Genomic DNA, 15,644 nt, shown 5'->3' with positions numbered 1-15,644 from the left:
ACCCGTTCCCAACTGCTACATTCACCCCTTTTCTCACAATATAATTTCAACGCTATTCATGAGTCCCTTCCAAGTGCTAGAGGCATTACCCTTGTTTTGGAACATATCCAAATCACATCGATTATCACAGTTTTAGCTTTGAGAATCCTAAACCATAATGCATTTGGTTCAGCCAAAAGACGCCAACCTAGCTTTGCAAGGAACGCCTTATTATTAGCTTATCCCATAGAATTAAAGCTGAAGCCTTCATCTTTTTTCGGCCTAGTGATTTTCTCCCATGCTACATGATGAACCTTGCGCTTTCCATCTAGCTCACCCCACTGAAAACTTCAATTTTTTCTGTCAATTTCATCACATGTTGACCTTGGTAGCCTGATTGATTACATCGTGTACGAGGGGATTGTACTTAAATTCGATTGAATTAGAGTCGCTCTCCCCGCAATTGATAGAGTTCTTTCACCACGCAAGCTTCGCATTCACTTTATCCACGAGATATTGGTGCTCACGTTTGGAGGTCCTCCCATTGATAGTAGGCACTCCCAAGTATTTACCAAAGTCCTCTGTCATATCCATTCCTATGCATTCGCACACTGCTTCCCTAGTATCAAAAATAGTATTGGCAGATAAATAAATTTTCGACTTGCCAATACTAACTCGACTCCCTGAGGCTTCACAAAATATATTCAAACATGATTGGATAATATTGGCTTGTTCAACTAAAGCTTCACTAAAGAGAATCAAATCATATGCAAAGGCTAAATTCGAGATAGATGGACCATTTCTACTTGCTCTTACAGGTTTCCACCCACCCAATTTACTTCACGATCGATCAAGTGAGCTAATCTCTCCATACAAATGACATATAAGTAAGGAGATAAAGGGTCTCCTTGACGAATACCTCTCGAAAGCTTAAAGATCTCCATAGGTTCTCCGTTCCACAAAATCTACAAGTTTACCGAAGTGATGCAATGCATAGTAATATCAACTATATATTGCAGGAGGCGAAGTTCCATTAAAGATTCACGAATGAAACTCCATCTTATCCTATCGTAGGCTTTTACGAAGTCTATTTTGATAGCCATATAACCTTGTCTTCCCTTCTTTCCTCACATTGTAGGAAGCATTTCTTGCACTATAGACACCTGATTGTGTCTCCCCAAAAACCAAACCCAATGATGAGTACCTTTCACGTCTTTGATTAACGAGTTCCGTAAAGAGTTGAAGAGTCTCGTGAAGTTTCCTTAAGCCTTGACCATATTCTAACCTTTCCTAAAAGTTTTAATCCAAAATCATTCATTTCGTGTCTTTAAACCTAAAATCATTCATTTTGTGTCCAAGTCATAAAAACGTCCAAACCTGATTGTTTTGGCCCGTAATATCGGTCCAATTATTTCTTAGTTGGATGGGGTTCGAAAAGAGTTTTCCAAAGATATATTATGAGCCCAAATCCGACTTAAAATGAATAAGTTATGGCTAAAATACTAAATCAAACTCAAACCGAGCCTAGGTCCACATTACCTACGACCCAATGATCGTATGAGGGTACTAATATCTTATTCCCAATCCTAAACCAATTAGGATTCTTTAGGAACTTCTAGAAGTCTCTAGAAGGTTCTAATTTATCCTTTCCGAAAAGATAAAGATCAAAAGAGTTCGAAGCCGAATAAAACTTCTCATATGATAGTCCTTATCCCGTTCAAATTAAAAGACGTCTGAATATATTTCACAAATATAATTCTATTGGAAATCAAACTCCATAAGACTTTATTATTTTTAGAAATCATCGTAGAATGACAAAACCAACGCGACACATCAACCTCATCGCATCGCGATGGACACTGGTGCACCGCGACAATTCTGTCGCCCCGCGTCAAGAGTAGTTTTATTCTGTTCCAAATTCTGGTCTTTTTCTGAATGTCAGACTCTCCTTTTCCTTATAAATAGAGGTTGCTTTCCCCATATTGAAATCAACTAGAACCATTAACAATTACCATCAATAATCGTCATCTTTCTTAAACATCCATGTTCTTAGCCTTAGCCTAAACACATCCTTGATACTCTCCCAAATCAGTCACAATATCTCATTCACAAGATTCGAATACTCTAAGCCATCATCAACGTTGCCTTTGACCTCGACGTGAAAGGTTGATAGTTATGAGGGTTTGGTACCAAAATCTCTATTTCAATTCATATTTGATTTATTTACTTTATTGATTTAACTTTCTTGAAGTTTACTAACGTGTGTATTGTTTTAATAGCAAGAAGGTTGAGGCATCAAAGTGAGTAATTCAATCACCCTTATTATTATTCTTTTGATTTTGGAGTATAATGAAATCATGTTTACAATGTTATTTTAATTCCTAGTATCATGTTTAGGATGTTGTTATGATTTCTAGTATCATGTTTAGGATAATGCTTTAATTTTGTTATTAGTGGCATGCTAGGATTTGTTATTAATCCGTTTAGTATCATGTATAGGATCTTACTACTAATGATGTTTTGATGATGTTCTTATGATGATGATTGTTGTATTGATCATATATTGCTTGATTATTTATGATTTATTGTTATTGCTTGATCACACCCCCTTTTTGCAAGTTTAAAGAGAATTTTTACTTGAAATCACGCCTAATAAGATAATTAATAATTTAATTTAGGCTTAATATGATTTTAAATCAAGTACAATGACCACCAATATTAGATTTTATTATGCGTTAATAATCAACCAATGTAAATTATATAGGTTTAGATTAATTTGATGTATGTATGTTGATCGAAAAGCGCGCATGGAATATCATAAGAATTGAGTAAAGGCCTATTTAATTAGGGCGGGTTCAATCTCTTTTAGGTTGGATTCGTACCATCATCCCCGAACATCCAGTCATGGTTCAGACCACTATGGAGTTAGCGATCTCCTTGATCGTGAATGGGGTGTAACCTTCACACTCGTGAACGGTTTACAAGTTCCTAAAACTTGTTGACGACTCTTTTTTCTCTAGCTTCTTTTCCTTTGAACGCCGTCATGCCTAAAAGCATGAACCACAGTAAGGAGAAAGTTGAAAAATTCCCTACATGCACGATTATCACATTATCTGTGATCTGCCATTTGGGAACAAAAGAGAAATGAGTAGGTGAAATCAAAGATGGTAGCACTGGCTCACAAGCACTTTAGTCACAAGTTTATAGGTTATATTGCATAAACCTATAGGCCGAAATTGATTGGCCTTCTCGGAAGTCTCAACTTTTGGGATCAACACCAAATAAGCATCATTGAGACCTTCTGGAAACTCTTTTCCCGCAAGAACATCCTGAACCAAACGAACAACATTCGGTTAAACCAAGCTCCTGAATTTTTGGTAGAATAATGGTTGAAAACAATCAGGACCCGGGGCTTTGTATGCCTTCATACTCTTTAGCGCAGCCTTAACCTCACATGGACTGAACGGTCGAGCAAGAAGTTCCATATCCGAATCAGAAATACAGGGGAAGTAATCTGGAAGCATGTGCGAATTACCTCTCTGATGATGTTCTTCTTGAAACAAACCAGACCAATATTGCATAATCAGATGTTAAACTTCATTAGGCTCTGAAATCCACTCCCCATGATCGTTCTTCAAAGTTAAAGTACGATTTCTACGTCTCATAATTGTATATAAGTGAAAATACCGACTGTTACGGTCACCATCACAAATCGCATCAAGTCGTGATTTTTGAAACCAAAGCAATTCTTCAGCTTTCAAGATCTCATCCATCCTTTGTATATTAGCCAGGGGGTGTACCATCACCACAGTTGGTCCCTTCATTTGATAATCCACAAATGATTCGTAGCTCGGGGGATTTTCATTTCCAGTTTGCCACGGATTCATTATCAGAATTCTTCTCATGTAGAGCTGATGGAGTAGATGAAGCTATCTCAATTAAATTCTCTTTTCCACCACTATTCACCAATCTAGCATAAGGTGAGAGTGATGAATCTGATTTTTTTTGAAATTTCGATTGCTCAAGGGTGCACGAGATTCCTTTCCTAAATTTTAATTAGAGTTTTTAGGTAAGGTAATATTCTTCATACTATTTCTTGGGTTTGTCAACAAAACTGCTATTCATCCACAGAATTTGATCCTTTCCGAAATCAGAGCGATTTCCTCCTTCATGAATATTTTTGTCCAAATTAATATTATTCCCCCCATCTAATTTAGTAGCATGCGCACTTTCATTCCCTAAATTCACAGTAGAATTCATCTCTTCCTGAAATTTTTCCTCAATCATAACAACTTCCTTATCTTATCTTGTGATATTTTTTCCATTTGAGCCATCTTCTCCAAGATTTACGACTATACCATTTGGTATGGATCCTTGACTTGATGCTTTCTCCATATTAACAGCTATCACATTTTTGTTAAGTTCTTCATCTCCTGTTACCATAACTTCTTCGTGCTCAAGGATAGCAAACCTTGAACCACCTTTGTCCAATCTCTTTGCACTTGGCTGATTAGTAGGTCTGCGCATAGTTTGAGTCACTTTGGACCCTTGCTTTTGTCCATCTTGGATCTCCATAGCAATCTTGGTGTGCTTTTTTGACTGTTCTTGTTTAGTCTTAGGAGTGTATTTCCTAGTAGGTCTTTGGACTAGCATCCATGCACCAAATTTTTCCTTTACTTTAGACCTGGTGCCCTAGACTTGACTTTTATCGAAGACACCCTGATTCTTAAAATTTGCAGGACCATCATGTACACCTTCATTCATAAAGGCTGGACAAGCATCATCTTTATGCCCCAACCGACTGCATTTGAAGCATATCATTTTGAGCCCTTCGTACTGGATACGCCATACCCTCTCCAATTCAATCTAAACTTGGACAACAGTGGCTTGGTGAGATTAACTTCAATGCAAAATCGCACATATTGCCCACAATATTTTGACTCTGTATTCCTGTCTATTTTAATAACTTTACCTATCTTTGAGCCAATTTTGAATAAGAATTGTTTGTCGAAGTATTCAACTGAGAGTTGTGGGATACGAACCCAAGCCGTAAGCTTCTTGATAGGCTCCTCATCAAATATAACATTTGGTTTCCATTTCCGGATAGTTAAATAACTATCACCAATCATCCAAGGGCCCTTTGTTAGGACATACTCATAGTCCTCTCGATTGTTAAAACGCACAATGTAATAAGCATGTGCTACATTCGTGAGGGCAATATCACCCTACAAACTCCATTTGGCCTTCAATCTTCTCACCAACACCTCATAGCTTAGCCTCTTATCAAAAAGCTTGATAATGAGAGCATCTTTCCAGGGCCTTCTAAGCCTGCGCTTTTCTTCTTTGGTCAAGTAGATGGTAGGGCAACCCTCTTCATCAGAATCTTCTTCAATAGGAGTATCATCATCTGTTACTAGATCCACTTCATTCTATACCCCTTCAAATAGAGGATTCACACTTCTATCATATCCTCTAACCGCCTGTATATACGAGACAGATTGATTTCCCTCTACTCCATAACCCTGTGTTTCAGCCACGAACGACTCCTCTTTTATCTACATTACCTCACCATTTCCTTGAATGGAATTGTCTTCATTCAATTTTTCGTGAAAGTTTCTTTTAAATTTTCTATTCGACTGCTGAAGTAGGTCGTTTTCCTCACTCGACAGACTTTTTTCTCTCTCGCTCTCCATTCTCTAAGCTACAATCAATACTTTGTAGTTTGCTTTGCCACGTTAATTTTTAAGTTACAGTAGTTTTTTGCAAATAAGTGTTCCAATGACCAACAAAGTGTTGGCTCGCTTGGAAAGGTTCGTTCTCACCTCATATTTGAGAGGTTTGGGGGTTCGAATCCAAAAAAGTAAGGGTACTTGGGAGTAGAGATTTTCTTAATCCCCTCTCTACTTTCAAGTGCTTGGCCTGCAAATATTGGACCGAAAAAACCGTGAGGGTTGAGGTGTGGTCAGAGTTCTCCTTACCATTTAAAAAAAAAAAAACAAAGTTTTCAATAATAACCTACTACAATTTATAGTTTGCAAAAAATAAAATATACAAAAAAAATTAAATGATTGTACATTTGTTCACATGTTATAATATGAGTGGAGTTTATTTGTCTCATTTTCAATTAATAAGGTAGCTAACGTGCGCGCCATAACTAGCCATGTTCATGGAGCTTTTTCAGTTGTTGACTAAATTAATGAGGAAAAATATGTAAGAAAAAAAATATATTTTAGGGGTATAAATGTGCGCACAGTATTCTAATAATTTTTTGAAAAAAAGTCAGTTATCATTAATGAAGGTAAACATGTACATGCATATTAATGAGGGTAAACATGTAAATACACATTTGGAAGGGTATAATTGACACCACACTATTAATAAGAGTAATCTTGTACTTTTTATAAGGTAAGGAAACATGTAGCTTGTTTGGGCTATAATAGCTTGCAAGTTGCTCAATATTTTGTTCTCCGATCCAATGGTAAGCATGTAGCTAGATATTTTGTACTTCGTATATTTCACAAGCAAGTCCTTACAATTAAACCATTGAAGGTGCTTTGTTATGAATTTTATTATCTTTCCTCAAAAAAAAAAAAAATATATATATATATATATATATATATATATATATATATATATATATGTTATCATCTATGTCCTCTTTACTACAAATATTAAGAATTGATACTTCTTTTACTATAATTTACATCTTTCACGTAGTATAAATTTTGGGAAAATTTGTTAGAAAGGTCCTTTTAAGTAAGTCTTTTTGTTGTAAATTAAAGGTCCTTTAATAAAAAAAGGTGGCACAAAAGGTCCTTTTATTGCACTTAGGTTGTGGCGAGGGTCATTTGACCGGATTCCGGCCATTGACTTTTTTTTCCGACCAAAAAAAGCCACGTGTCTTGCACGTGGCCGCTTAAAATTCCTTCCCCCCCCCCCCCTTTCCCTTTATTAAATCCTAGTTTCATCACTAACCTTAATGCGAATCCTTTTTGTGAAAAAAAACAATCATCAAACTCCAATTTTAGTGCCTCACATTAAAATTGAAGGCAGTTGAAGACAAATCGAACAAGGTTAGAGGGTAAAGGGGGGGGGGGATTTTAAGTGGTGCACGTGACTTTTTTTGGTCGGAAAAAAAAATTCAATGGCCGAAATCCGGTCAAAAGACCCTCGCCACAATCTAAGTGCAATAAAAAGACTTTCTGTGCCACATTTTTTATAAAAGGACCTTTGCAACCAAAATGCCTACTTAAAATGACCTTTCTGACAAATTTTCCTAAATTTTATTATCTTTTGAGTACACATATCCATCAAATAAATGAATCGTAAAAAAAAATTAATATTCATCGAAAATTTATATTGCTAGATAATATGCAAATAAGTTCTGCTTATTCTATAAATAATTTTTTGTAAGATATTGCAAAAAAAATAAAAATACGTAATTATTACTTTATTAGTACTCGTAACTTACGTAATTTTTATACTTGTATAATGAATCATAAGAAAATGGGAAATACCAACATGTTTCGTATATGGCTACATGATGTGACCAAATTTTATACTTGTATAATGAATCATAAGAAAATGGGAAATTTCACTCACTAATTAAACATAAAATAATTAATACGAAAATAAAAAAATAAAAAAAAAAACAACAACAACAACAGGGGAGGGGCAAATTAATTTGAAATTATCGAATTTACATGAAACCACACTTTTGATGTTGTAAAGTATGATAAGATCACATCATTCATAGAATTGACAGTTGATTAACAATACATAAATCAAATGAAGAAATGTTTAAAACTAAGCACTTGAGTAAGACATCCTTTCATGAACAAATAGGTTATCTTGATCCTCCTCATGAGAAGTACAAAGCTTATTAACAAAACACTTAACTTCATCCTTTTCTTTTTCATCCATTTTTCCTCTTTCAACCCATTTCTTTACCTTAAGAATAAACCGACGCCTCCTAGATGGATGACCATTATTAGTACTCAAACAAAGCTCATGATCATTATGAACCGAAAGTGCTTTGTTATTGCAACCATAATTCTCATCAATTTCACCACGGTGATCTTCCAATGACTCGATTTCCTCGGCTTGGTTCCCATTTTCTCCTTTGTTTAGCTCATGGCACCTTAATAATTCATGCCTTAAGCATGCATTGCTCCATTTTAGGTATGTTAATTCACTTGCCTCGGCTTCTCGGTCTTTTTGGAGTTGTTCTAGCTCTTGTAGGACCTTTTCATGCTCCTCCTTTGTTACACCTTCTATTTCAACATTCTACAAGTTCAAAGTAAGGCCAAGAATATAAAATCAAGTGACTTGTAGGAAAATTATCATTTATACGTCTTTAAATTTAAACAAGATGATATGCAATGATCATTTCAATTACTCGTTGTTGGAAATTATAGTTCCAAGAAATATATAGCAATATGTATAAATTTGCCTAAGGTTTGATAGATTCACGTGTTTCCGCTCACTTTGGAGAGTTCGGTAATCAACGTCCTCTATTTTGTGTCACTACAGTGTAATAAAATCTCTAAATAAGTTCTATTTAATATTTATGATAATATTTTCAAACATGAACATAGGTTATCTATAACTCTTTGTTACGTACAAAATTCTTAATATCAACTGCAGAATGAAAACTTGTTGATAAGTTCTATTCATAAAATTTTACATTATTGCATATTATAGTTAAGTACTCCCAATTGTGATAATATAGTTCATACTACATAAAAATTCCTCTAACAAAATGCTGCCTAATAATTAATGAACAACAATTCAATATTTTTTTTATTTTTTATTTTATTTTACTTTTTTTATATTTTCATACACCTTTTGAGCTTTAGTCAAAATAAATAGTCACATTAACAATTTAATCTGTACATATATATTTATAATGTTCAACGTCTACTACTCCATTATTGACTAACCTAGACTTTACGGATATGGCATTACTTTCTTTAGCACTAAGTTTCTTATTTCTATATGCAGCTTTTGAATTTTTAAATCAACCAAAGGAGGTGTAAGGTTAAACTTTACATTAAAGTGTGACGATTCAGGATGCTAAATGCTTATTTCCTTTATAATGACTCGCAAAAGCATGAAAAGAACAAAGATTCAAATGTTTTAGAACATTGTTTTTCTGTCTGCACTTTACATTGATTACATATATAAGGAGTATATTATTAATTTGTAATTCTTAAAGTTGGATTATGTTCTCAAAGCTAGATTATATTCTGATGTTTTAAATTATGTACTATATTATTGATTTTAATATGCATGCTAAACCAAAATGGATTCATGATCTAAATCATTATTGACTTTATAGCATAAAAAATGTTTAGTTAAATTGATCGATCATTATAGCATAGAAATTATGGGGAGCCCCATGAATGTTGATGCTCTAAGAGAAGCTAAATGGAGATGAAGCTTACAATTCATATTATACTTTGTACCCCATAATTCATATCCCAATTTAATTAAAGCTTACAAGCGTAGTTGTATTCATTTGTATGCTAGGATAAACTAAGAAAAAATCAAAATATATCTCATGAATCACAATTATAATTTGGCATAGCTAAGATAAAATTATCACAATTTCAATAATTTAGACATTATTAATATCATTAAAACAACATGTTTATGCGTTGTTAACCAATTATGATGTAATCCCAAATCTATTTTTTTTTTTTCCTAAAATTATACATTATTTCTTTCAAAATTTTATATGTAGTATATAGCCCTTCTTTTTAATTAAATGGAAGAAAGAACATACCTTTGGATTTGATGAACATAAATTTTCATCAATTTCAAGCTTATTATTGGAGACCTCAATTTTCTCTCTTTGTAAATGATCAATAACCTCTTTCATTTGATTAATTTCATCTTCCAATTCTTGAATAAGATCATCTTTTTTTTGAATCTCTTCTTGATTGTTTAACACCTCTTCTTCCCTTGCTTGAATCCTCAACTTCAATTCCCTTATAATCTTCAATCTCTGTCTTGCTCTTTTGCACAACTTCCTTGCTTTCCTCTCAAGCAACCCATTTTCCTTCTTAGATTCTTCAAGTTGTTGCACAATTTTAATGTACTCTAAGATAAAACTTCCAATTCTTTGGCTCTCTTCTTGTACAAATGACATCTCTTTTAGCAAGAACTCGGCTTGAGCTTTTTCCAACATCATCTTAGACTTCATCTCCATTAACATTAGCTCTTTCTCCTTCACACCTCGATATCGAACAAATTGCCTCATCAAATCCCTTTCCCTCTTTTGAAGATTTTCGATATGAATTCCGAGCTCTAGTAACTTGTCCTCTAAGTTACTACTAATATTCCCTAGAGCTTGCAAACTTGAATTATCTTCATTGTATTGATCATCATAAGTTGGATTAAGGCTATTGGAACGATAAGTTTCTTCCAAATAATCCGATGGAGATGGCATCGAATTAGTCGATTGTTTCGACATTATCCTTGCACAAACATAAGCTGCAACAGAAAGAGCAGCTGGGATTCCAGCTTTTACTATCAAAGGGCTTATCATCTTTGCTCTTGAATCAGAGCTAGACATTTTAGGAAACTTGATTGAAAGTTAATTCAGAGAATATTTTGTTCAATACTGTTGGAATGAAACATAGGTTTAATTTGTTTGATGATAATGTGTGTATATATATATACATAGGATTATTTAAAATGTGACGTATACTATTCTTTGCCTTTACTTGGTGTATTTCTTGGGATTTTCGTTTCTTTACAAGGAATTTTCATGGAAAATTAGCTTTTTGATTACTCCTTTAAAATGTTCTTTCTTACTTTAATTTATCACTGTTTCATTATTTGATTCTTTTCATTATGATGGAGAATATGATTCCTTTTGTTAAAACTTTTTTTTTTTCTATTCACACCATTTATTGTCCATGTGAAGATTTAGTTATTAATTTGCATTTTTGTTTAAGAATTGAATATTGCAATCAACATATGTGTCTATATATATCTATGATTTGAGTATGCCAGGACATTCAATACAAAACGAGTATTGATTTAAAGCTAAAGAGCCGAGCAATTTTTAAACATGGCAAAGTTGATCCGACCTTACCTCATTTTAATTATTATCACATCGGACCAATATTTCAACCTATATCTATATAATTGGCCCACTTTTACTAAAAAGTTAGTAGGTAGCATACAAGTCCAAAAGTCATATGACCCAAATGGGCACCGGTTCAAAACCCCCATTTAGCACCGGTTTTGAACCGGTCCTTATATGAGGGATGCCAAAAACCAAAAGATTTCGCACCGGTTTTTGCTGTGAACCGGCGTGAAAATGGCCCAAAAAAATAAAAATAAAAACTTTTAGCACCGGTTTTTTTTTTTGCATTTTTTTTCATTTAAATTGATATAGAAACACTAACATATATATAAAATTACATATTTTCATTAAAAAAAGGCTGTAATATTACAATTTTCGTCCAAAAAAATAGAATAAAAAACCTAACAAATTCTGCATATACAATGAAACTCAGGCATAACAAGACAACAAATTCTGCATATTCTAAATATCTTCTCAATAGAAACTTCAACGATAATGGTGTCATCTACGATGTAGCTATTCGAAGAATCATGTAGATCACTGAGAGAAATAAAGTCTGTGTAGCCCCAAGTGTCCTCACTTACAGAAAAATAGTTATAACCTGCAAAAATAAGGAAACTATAATAAGTTTTTCAGAGTACAATACCTAAAATTTTAACAGACAATAGATGTTATGTCTTCTCAGGTAGAGCAGCCAGTAAAAGTGATCTTACCGAGTTTGTAGTGATCTTCTCCTTCGCGTTGATTCTTTAAGTAAAGAAAATATTAAACATACAGTTTGCTACCATCAGTTAGCCCAGAACTATTGTCTAGATGCAGATATAATGAGAGGTATTTACCATCATCAGCCTTTACTCTTGGACATAATTCCAATTTCCTGAAAGTAAGCAATTTTAGTGAAATTTTAGTCAGAGAAAGTAAGCAATTTTAGTCACACTAGAGTGAAATTTTCCACTTCTTATTTAATGTAAGACTTCATCAGAACTAGCTAGCACATCTGTATGTCTTGGAATGATCGAAAACAACCATATGTACTTGTGCATTGCATTTTTAAGCTAAGCGCAGGGTTGTTTAAAATGAAGAAACAAATAAGTACATACCATGACCATCCATTATAGCAAAATACAAGAGAATGCAATTCATCATTCAGAGTTGAGGGGTAAAGCTTCTGTCATGTTTTTCTTCCACAACTGACAGAGTAGATATCTTGACTTGGTTGTTTATAACAAAAACCTCGGCACCAAATACACAACAATCATCAACCAAAAATCCATAATCCGAGTCATTGAATGTAGAAATTGGAAGAAATTTAGTGACTCCCCATGTATATTTCAAAGCATGGAATCGCCTCTCTTTTACATCTACATCAAAATTAACATTGCAACTTGTTAAGCACTGAAATACAGCTACTTAAATCAAAAACAGTGTTTAATGGGATTATTTCAAAGCATGGAATCGCCTCTCTTTGTACACACCTTGCTTTCAATAATGGCTTATTTTACAAAGATTGGGATTATTTTGCTAAACGAATTATGAATCTTTAATTTATAGAAGAAAAAGAGTCCAAACCTAAGACAGACAGATAAGCATCCCTTAGGTGATCATAAACCAACCTGCAACTGCCCCCTTCCCTGCAGCTGCCCCCTCCCTGCTCCACCTGCCCCGGCCCCCTGCTGTCCCCCTCCCTCCTGCAACTGCCCCCTTGTTTTATTGATAATAATTTTACTTGAGAAAACTAAATAGCAGGACATGCAAATTAATCAGAAGATTGAACAGATTATACACAAAAAATAGGGTGGGCAAAGGAATCAACAATAACAGCTACACATAGTAAGCAATAACCAACACACAACATCAACGAACACCAACACGAATATCATCAAAATCCATCCTGGCCAGCAACTGAAGTTACTGGCATACAGTCACAACCGCAAACAAATCCTCCACCCTAAACATGCTGCTATTTAGACCTTTCCTCCAAAATTTAGACGCGTGACAATCTGTTAAATCAATGGAACTATACATACATAAAAAAAATTTATGTGATCTGCCAGAATACCTTAGCTTGAAATTTGAAATTTTTCCTAAGATTTTGAAGAATACTGTCTCATGTTTGCTATAGGCGTAGAGGCAAAACTAAAGAACTTGCTGATCTATGAATTCGCTCAAGATGCTCTTTTCCAGAAGCTGGGAAGTGTCTTTTTGCAATAACCTCAAACTTATGTGAGTCACATCCGGGTATGCTGTACCATATCCTAGGAGCGCCCAAATGCAGATACTGCAGCTTATATAAGTGATGCTCTGAAATAGTCTGATTGATAATTCAAAGAAAAAGACAATAATTATCAGAAGATAGATTATACAAGGGGAATACTTTACAAAAATAAATGATACGTTGAATTCACTCAATGAAAAGACTGAAATTTACACAGAAGAACCAAAATGACAGATTAGTATCAAATGAGTTTGAAGCTCAAAGGTCTTACCCAAGGAAGGCATGAAAAGCACATTCCAATATGTAGCTGAGGCGCCAATATACCAGAAGTGTCCAATGTCTCAAATGAAAGCAAGGAACCAGGCAACTTGTTGAGATGATTTAAGTCACAATTTGAAGCAACACCTTCAACGGAATCAGATGCCTAACCTAGGTTTTTTTTTTCATGAAATGGTCACTGCATCCAACTCTCAAATAACAAACACCATCTAAGTGAGAGTGAGGGTTCAGCACCAGAATAAAAGGTAGATAAAATTCGGTTTCGGCGCCGCAACGAGGTTGTTCATCTTCATCTTCCTCGTAGTTTCTGCCATGGCTGGAGGTAAATTCTACACTTTAACGCTTCCGCGATCATGAATTACATGTTGAAATTCAAGCTAATGAGAATGCTATTGTTTATGCGTTAATTAACAACTTAACCACCTCTCACACAGTCAAAACCACCTCTTCCACCCAAAATCAGCCCCCACAACCACTCGAAACACACCTGAAATTAGCCCCCCCCCCCCCCCCAATATCCACTCGAAACCTACCCAAAATTAGCCCCTCAAACCCACTCGAAAACCACCCGAAATTAACCCACCATACTCGAACAACACAATGGCCACAATTCTGATTTTTATTAAGAATAAAAAATTAGGGTCAGAGCTTACCTTGAAATTGTGAAATTGGAATTTAGGGAAACCATAGTAGATCTAAACACAAATCAAAACACATAAAACCCAGAACCACAATAGGAGAAGCAGACCCGAATGAAGAATCCGAATGGAGAATTAGAATGAAGAATTCGAATGGAGAATTAGAATGAAGAATTTCGAATGGAGAATGACCTAGATTTAATTTACAGATGAGGGAGAGAATTTACCTGAAATGCACCGGAATTTCGTCGAAACGAACAACCCACCGGAACAGACCGGGCCACAGCACGACGACGAAAAACACCAGAGCACGGCGACGGAATAACGAAAGGAGGTGGCCGGCGGTGGAGAAGGAGATCGAAGGAGAGAGAAAAGGAAAGGGAAAGAGACGGAGGAAAGAGAAAGAAAGAAGACAGAAATAGAAATGAAGGAATAAAGCCCCCTTTTTTTTTCTTGCAAAAGCATTCGCACCGGTTCGAACCGAACTAGAGCGATTAACTCATTTTACGCACCGGTTTGGTTAGAACCGGTGCGAAAACTCTTTCTCTCAATCGCACCGGTTTTTAAAAAATTGGTGCACGTTTTGCGGTGGTGATTTAAGTTTTTCTACTAGTGATCTATGATTTGAGTATTCCAGGACATTTAATACAAAAACGAGTATTGATTTAAAGCTAAAGGGCCGAGCTATTTTTAAACATGGAAAAGTTGATCCGACCTGATCTCATTTTAATTATTATCACGTCGGACCAATATTTTGACCTATATCTATATAATTGGCCCACTTTTACTAAAAAGTTAGTAGGTAGCATACAAGTCCAAAAGTCATATGACCCAAATATAAATATTTTCTTACATAATTCATTAATAGTTAAGTTGCAATAGATCTTGACACTACCCTCACAATTGTACCTTTTAATCATTGTTTGTATAATTTCGTGCCATCGATGGATCTTTAAGCATCCAGGAACTAATGGAATATAGCTCGGGATAGATTAATTAAATTGATCGTCAATGGCTTGAGTTTGACTCAGATGATGCTTTAAATAACATGAAAATGATTTTTGTGAAGGGCATAATAGGCTTATAATATCAGTGATAAGTATTAGAAATGATATTAATCTATGTTGAAAACCTGGGGTCGAAAGGGGTTTATAAAAAAGAGGGAACACAAAATTAGGTTAGTGCTATGTCACCGGCCGCCAACCACCAGCGTGGTGCACTGGGAAGTATCATGCCACGCTAGCTACCAGCGTGACCCACTATGCATGACGGCTTAACGAATTAATTCTATGTCGTAAGCTGTGGCGGACCTTTTGTTAGGCTCACAGGGGCTTGGCCCCCCAAAACATTTGTGAAAAAAATTAGTTGAACTATAAGTCTATAATATTGTAAAATATTTGTTAAACTTGAACTAAGCCCATTAAAGAGGAGATAA

The 15,644-nt window shown here is 34.9% G+C and overlaps 2 protein-coding genes and 1 long non-coding RNA gene across 4 annotated transcripts; all 3 read right to left on the bottom strand.

The window, feature by feature from the left end:
- Positions 1 to 4,796: 4,796 nt before the first annotated feature.
- Positions 4,797 to 5,672, bottom strand: LOC110704291. Its single transcript, XM_021882081.1, has 3 exons — positions 5,544 to 5,672; positions 5,238 to 5,408; positions 4,797 to 5,141 (listed from the first exon to the last, which is right to left on the bottom strand). The coding sequence occupies exons 1-3, from the start codon at positions 5,670 to 5,672 to the stop codon at positions 4,797 to 4,799; spliced, it is 645 nt and encodes a 214-aa protein (XP_021737773.1).
- Positions 5,673 to 7,155: 1,483 nt separating this feature from the next.
- On the bottom strand, positions 7,156 to 11,027 carry LOC110704324 (protein CHUP1, chloroplastic-like). The gene is made up of 2 exons (XM_021882112.1): positions 9,767 to 11,027; positions 7,156 to 8,265 (listed from the first exon to the last, which is right to left on the bottom strand). Exons 1-2 carry the CDS (start codon positions 10,556 to 10,558, stop codon positions 7,786 to 7,788), a joined length of 1,272 nt encoding a protein of 423 aa, XP_021737804.1. The 5' UTR covers positions 10,559 to 11,027; the 3' UTR covers positions 7,156 to 7,785.
- Positions 11,028 to 11,415: 388 nt separating this feature from the next.
- Positions 11,416 to 14,729, bottom strand: LOC110704323. 2 transcript variants are annotated; one of them, XR_002507908.1, is made up of 7 exons: positions 14,437 to 14,729; positions 13,564 to 13,887; positions 13,137 to 13,388; positions 12,647 to 12,812; positions 12,178 to 12,438; positions 11,791 to 11,954; positions 11,416 to 11,678 (listed from the first exon to the last, which is right to left on the bottom strand). It is a non-coding gene; the product is annotated as an uncharacterized LOC110704323 (long non-coding RNA). The 2 variants fall into 2 exon arrangements; XR_002507907.1 differs by lacking the exon at positions 12,647 to 12,812 and having other exon boundaries at positions 14,437 to 14,725.
- Positions 14,730 to 15,644: the final 915 nt, after the last annotated feature.

This window comes from Chenopodium quinoa, unplaced genomic scaffold, assembly GCF_001683475.1.
Source record: "Chenopodium quinoa cultivar QQ74 unplaced genomic scaffold, ASM168347v1, whole genome shotgun sequence".
Taxonomy (NCBI): domain Eukaryota; kingdom Viridiplantae; phylum Streptophyta; class Magnoliopsida; order Caryophyllales; family Amaranthaceae; genus Chenopodium; species Chenopodium quinoa.
This window is presented reverse-complemented; position numbering and strand designations above follow the sequence as displayed.

Coding starts and splice junctions, on each gene's coding strand:
- LOC110704324 (XM_021882112.1), bottom strand. CDS start 10,558: ATGTCTAGCTCTGATTCAAGAGCAAAGATGATAAGCCCTTTGATAGTA. Junction 8,266..9,766: donor TATGTTCATCAAATCCAAAG/GTATGTTCTTTC, acceptor TTGAACTTGTAG/AATGTTGAAATAGAAGGTGT.
- LOC110704291 (XM_021882081.1), bottom strand. CDS start 5,672: ATGGAGAGCGAGAGAGAAAAAAGTCTGTCGAGTGAGGAAAACGACCTA. Junction 5,409..5,543: donor CCATTCAAGGAAATGGTGAG/GTAATGTAGATA, acceptor GAAGGGGTATAG/AATGAAGTGGATCTAGTAAC. Junction 5,142..5,237: donor GGCTAAGCTATGAGGTGTTG/GTGAGAAGATTG, acceptor AACAATCGAGAG/GACTATGAGTATGTCCTAAC.